At 33.6% G+C, this 2,977-nt stretch overlaps 1 protein-coding gene across 1 annotated transcript; it reads right to left on the minus strand.

Moving 5' to 3' along the window:
• Positions 1–217: 217 nt before the first annotated feature.
• LOC139482589 (toll-like receptor 6) lies at positions 218–2,722 on the minus strand. The gene has a single exon (XM_071266502.1). It carries the CDS (start codon positions 2,720–2,722, stop codon positions 218–220), a length of 2,505 nt encoding a protein of 834 aa, XP_071122603.1.
• Positions 2,723–2,977: the final 255 nt, after the last annotated feature.

The following is a 2,977-nucleotide window of genomic DNA, read 5'->3' on the forward strand; positions in this document are numbered from 1 at the left end:
CTGTGCTATTGTTGTATGCATCCCTTTACTTTGAAAATACATGAATGTATAAAATACAATGGTAATTTGCACGAGTTTATCAACTAACAAAATCATTGTTAAAATTAATTACTTTTGTGAAAAAGAAAAACAAAACAAAAAACGTTCTGTGTACTTTTTTTTTGAAGTGCATAATTTCAGCATCATTATGTGTTTCAATGAACTTTTATGGTAGATATTATGTGTTTGTAATCAACCCATCAGTGAGCAGCATCCTCAGTTTCCTCCAAGTATCATCCAAATCCTCTAGATTTTCCGGCCATTGTACAATAAATGCATAATTCCAAATGTACGAAAACTCTACAGGAATATCAGTAATTGTTATATCTTTTGTAATGATAATAATACGCTCCAGATTCTTTGTAATTCTTTCATGTTTTGCCCTGTCAAGTTCGAACATGCAATCATGTGACGATAGGAATTCGGGCGTGATCAGAAATATAATGGACCTGCTGTTTTGAATGCTCTCTGCCTCGTTGTCCGCTTGACTCGGTCCAACTAAAAAATCTCGATCTTTAATACACATCGTCAGTCCCCACTCGGTCTCAAGTTTAGGTATTAATACATTTTTAATCCAAATGACAATATCCCCTTCATATGATATATACACGTCATATTGGTAAATCCTCCAGACTTTGCGCTCAACAACACGGCGAATAACTCCATAGATAGAGAAGATGATTTTCCATCTCCTGTTATAGGCAAAAAGTAACAGTGAGATCGTTATGAATGTCGATAATAATGTTGATGCAAAAGTTAACCACATAGTATTCTTACAGTCAGCAAACAACTCATATAAAAAGTTGTACGCAATAAATGTATCAATTACTGTGCCGTTGGACAATTTACATTTATACGATCGGCTGTCTAGATCAACTTTTGTAGTCTGTATCCACCTTATAAAGTCTATATTGTCACAATTGCACTCAAATGCATTATCAGTGAGATGTAAAGTCATTCCATGGAGTTCTTGCATCTTATCTGCCCAGTCTCTGATAGCTGAACTTACACTTGTTAATCGATTCTTCCTTACGTCCAGCATTTGTACTTTAGTATGATCACGCAGTTGTATCGGAATAGACTGAAATGAATTTTTACTTAAATAAAGATATGTCAAGTTAGGCATTGGATTTAATAAGTCGTCTGGAAAAAACCAAATATCATTTTCAGATATATCCATTGACTCGATAGATCTTATACTGTTAAAGAATTGATTTCCGTATAGTCTTATTGCAGTATCTAGGTCGGCGTTTTTCCATACAATCGTTTTCAGAGTGTGATAGGGAGAACGTTTTAATTGATTCCATGCAAATGAATAATCTCCACCAGTAGAAATAAATGTTTCCAGTCGAATTTGAAAATCAATCATAGGAGCATTTATGTTTGAATAAGATACATCCAGATATGTAAGGCTGTTATTTTTAGGAACTAATAAATAAATTGCAGGGAAAGTATTTGCTATTGTGTAACTGACATCTAATTTTTCAAGTGACTTTGGTAATATCACACAACTGTGAAATGAACAATTAAAATCTAAATTTGAAGAACCTGAATATTTTATACCATAGTTGACAGCATTATATGAATAGTCGAACGATTTTAATCTAACAGTTTTACGGAGAAAATATTGTATCTCATTTAGTTTCTTCTCGCTAAAAAGCAAAAACCTGTTCCCTTTAAAGGAAATATGTCGTAAACATTTCGGGTGATCGAGGGAAAACAAAGATCCAGGCTCATAATCAACTATTCCATTTTCTGATAAATCTAGATTTTCTACACAAATTGTTTTCAGGTTCTTCATTATGTCCACTGTAATTGTCAGAACATACGGGATATCAACCCTGTCAATACTAACGTCACTCACATGACCGAAGTTTATTGTCGTAATACTTTTATTACGGTATGGTTGTAACAGCTGCAATGCATGCTTCAAATGCATGAATGTTCCAGAAAAATCTATAACATGAAGATTTGGAAACTGCAGCAATGCGTTATTGTCTGTGACAACAAAGTGCAACCGACAATTTCTGATAGTCAGCTGTTCTACAGAGGATGAAAACCTCTGAAAGATTTCATTCGACAAGCGAACTAAATAACATGAGTCGAAGTGTAATTCTTTAAGAGTGATCATGTGACCGAATCCACTTCCAAAGTGTGGCAAAGGCATCATATCGATTCCTAAGAACGACAACTCCGTCAGAATACCGAATGCATGATCGGGATAATTATAATCAGCATCAAAGTCTATCGGTTGAGGCATATTTCTCCTGATATCCAATTTCGTTAAGTTTTTAATTGGATGAAATAGTTCTGCGGAATAAACGTTAGATAGATTAAGTATATTTTCAGACATGTCCAGTATTGTAAGTTTGTGTAGTCCTTGAAATGAGTTGTTAGATAAATAATCAAGTTGATTTTGTCTCAAGAAAAGTTCTTGCAAGTATTTATATTTAACAAAAGAATTGTTCCCAATCATTCGTAGCAGATTAAAACTCATATCTAAAACTTTAATATCTCCCGGTAATTTCTGAGGTATAAAAGTCAGTCCTTTGTTTTTACAATCTGCTATTTTTACTTCCTCATTTTCCTTCAATTCATATTTGATATCGCAGACTGATGCATGTACGAATTCATTACATATGATGATAATAGATAATACTGAATACAGTATAATCTCCTCCATATTGTGACCTGAATATCTGAAATACACTTCGCGAAGTACTAGATGTTAAGTAATCCTCTCCATATTGTGACCTGAATATCTGAAATACACTTCGTGAAGTACTAGATGTTAAGTAATCCCCTCCATATTGTGACCTGAATATCTGAAATACACTTCTTAAAGAACTAGCTGTTAAGTAATTCTCCGTAGTTTACATCGTATTCTATCATACACAGATAGGTTTTAAGTTACACATTTAAACACAGTCATGTAATG

Source organism: Mytilus edulis, chromosome 7, assembly GCF_963676685.1.
Source record: "Mytilus edulis chromosome 7, xbMytEdul2.2, whole genome shotgun sequence".
Classification (NCBI taxonomy): domain Eukaryota; kingdom Metazoa; phylum Mollusca; class Bivalvia; order Mytilida; family Mytilidae; genus Mytilus; species Mytilus edulis.

Coding starts and splice junctions, on each gene's coding strand:
- LOC139482589 (XM_071266502.1), bottom strand. CDS start 2,722: ATGGAGGAGATTATACTGTATTCAGTATTATCTATTATCATCATATGT.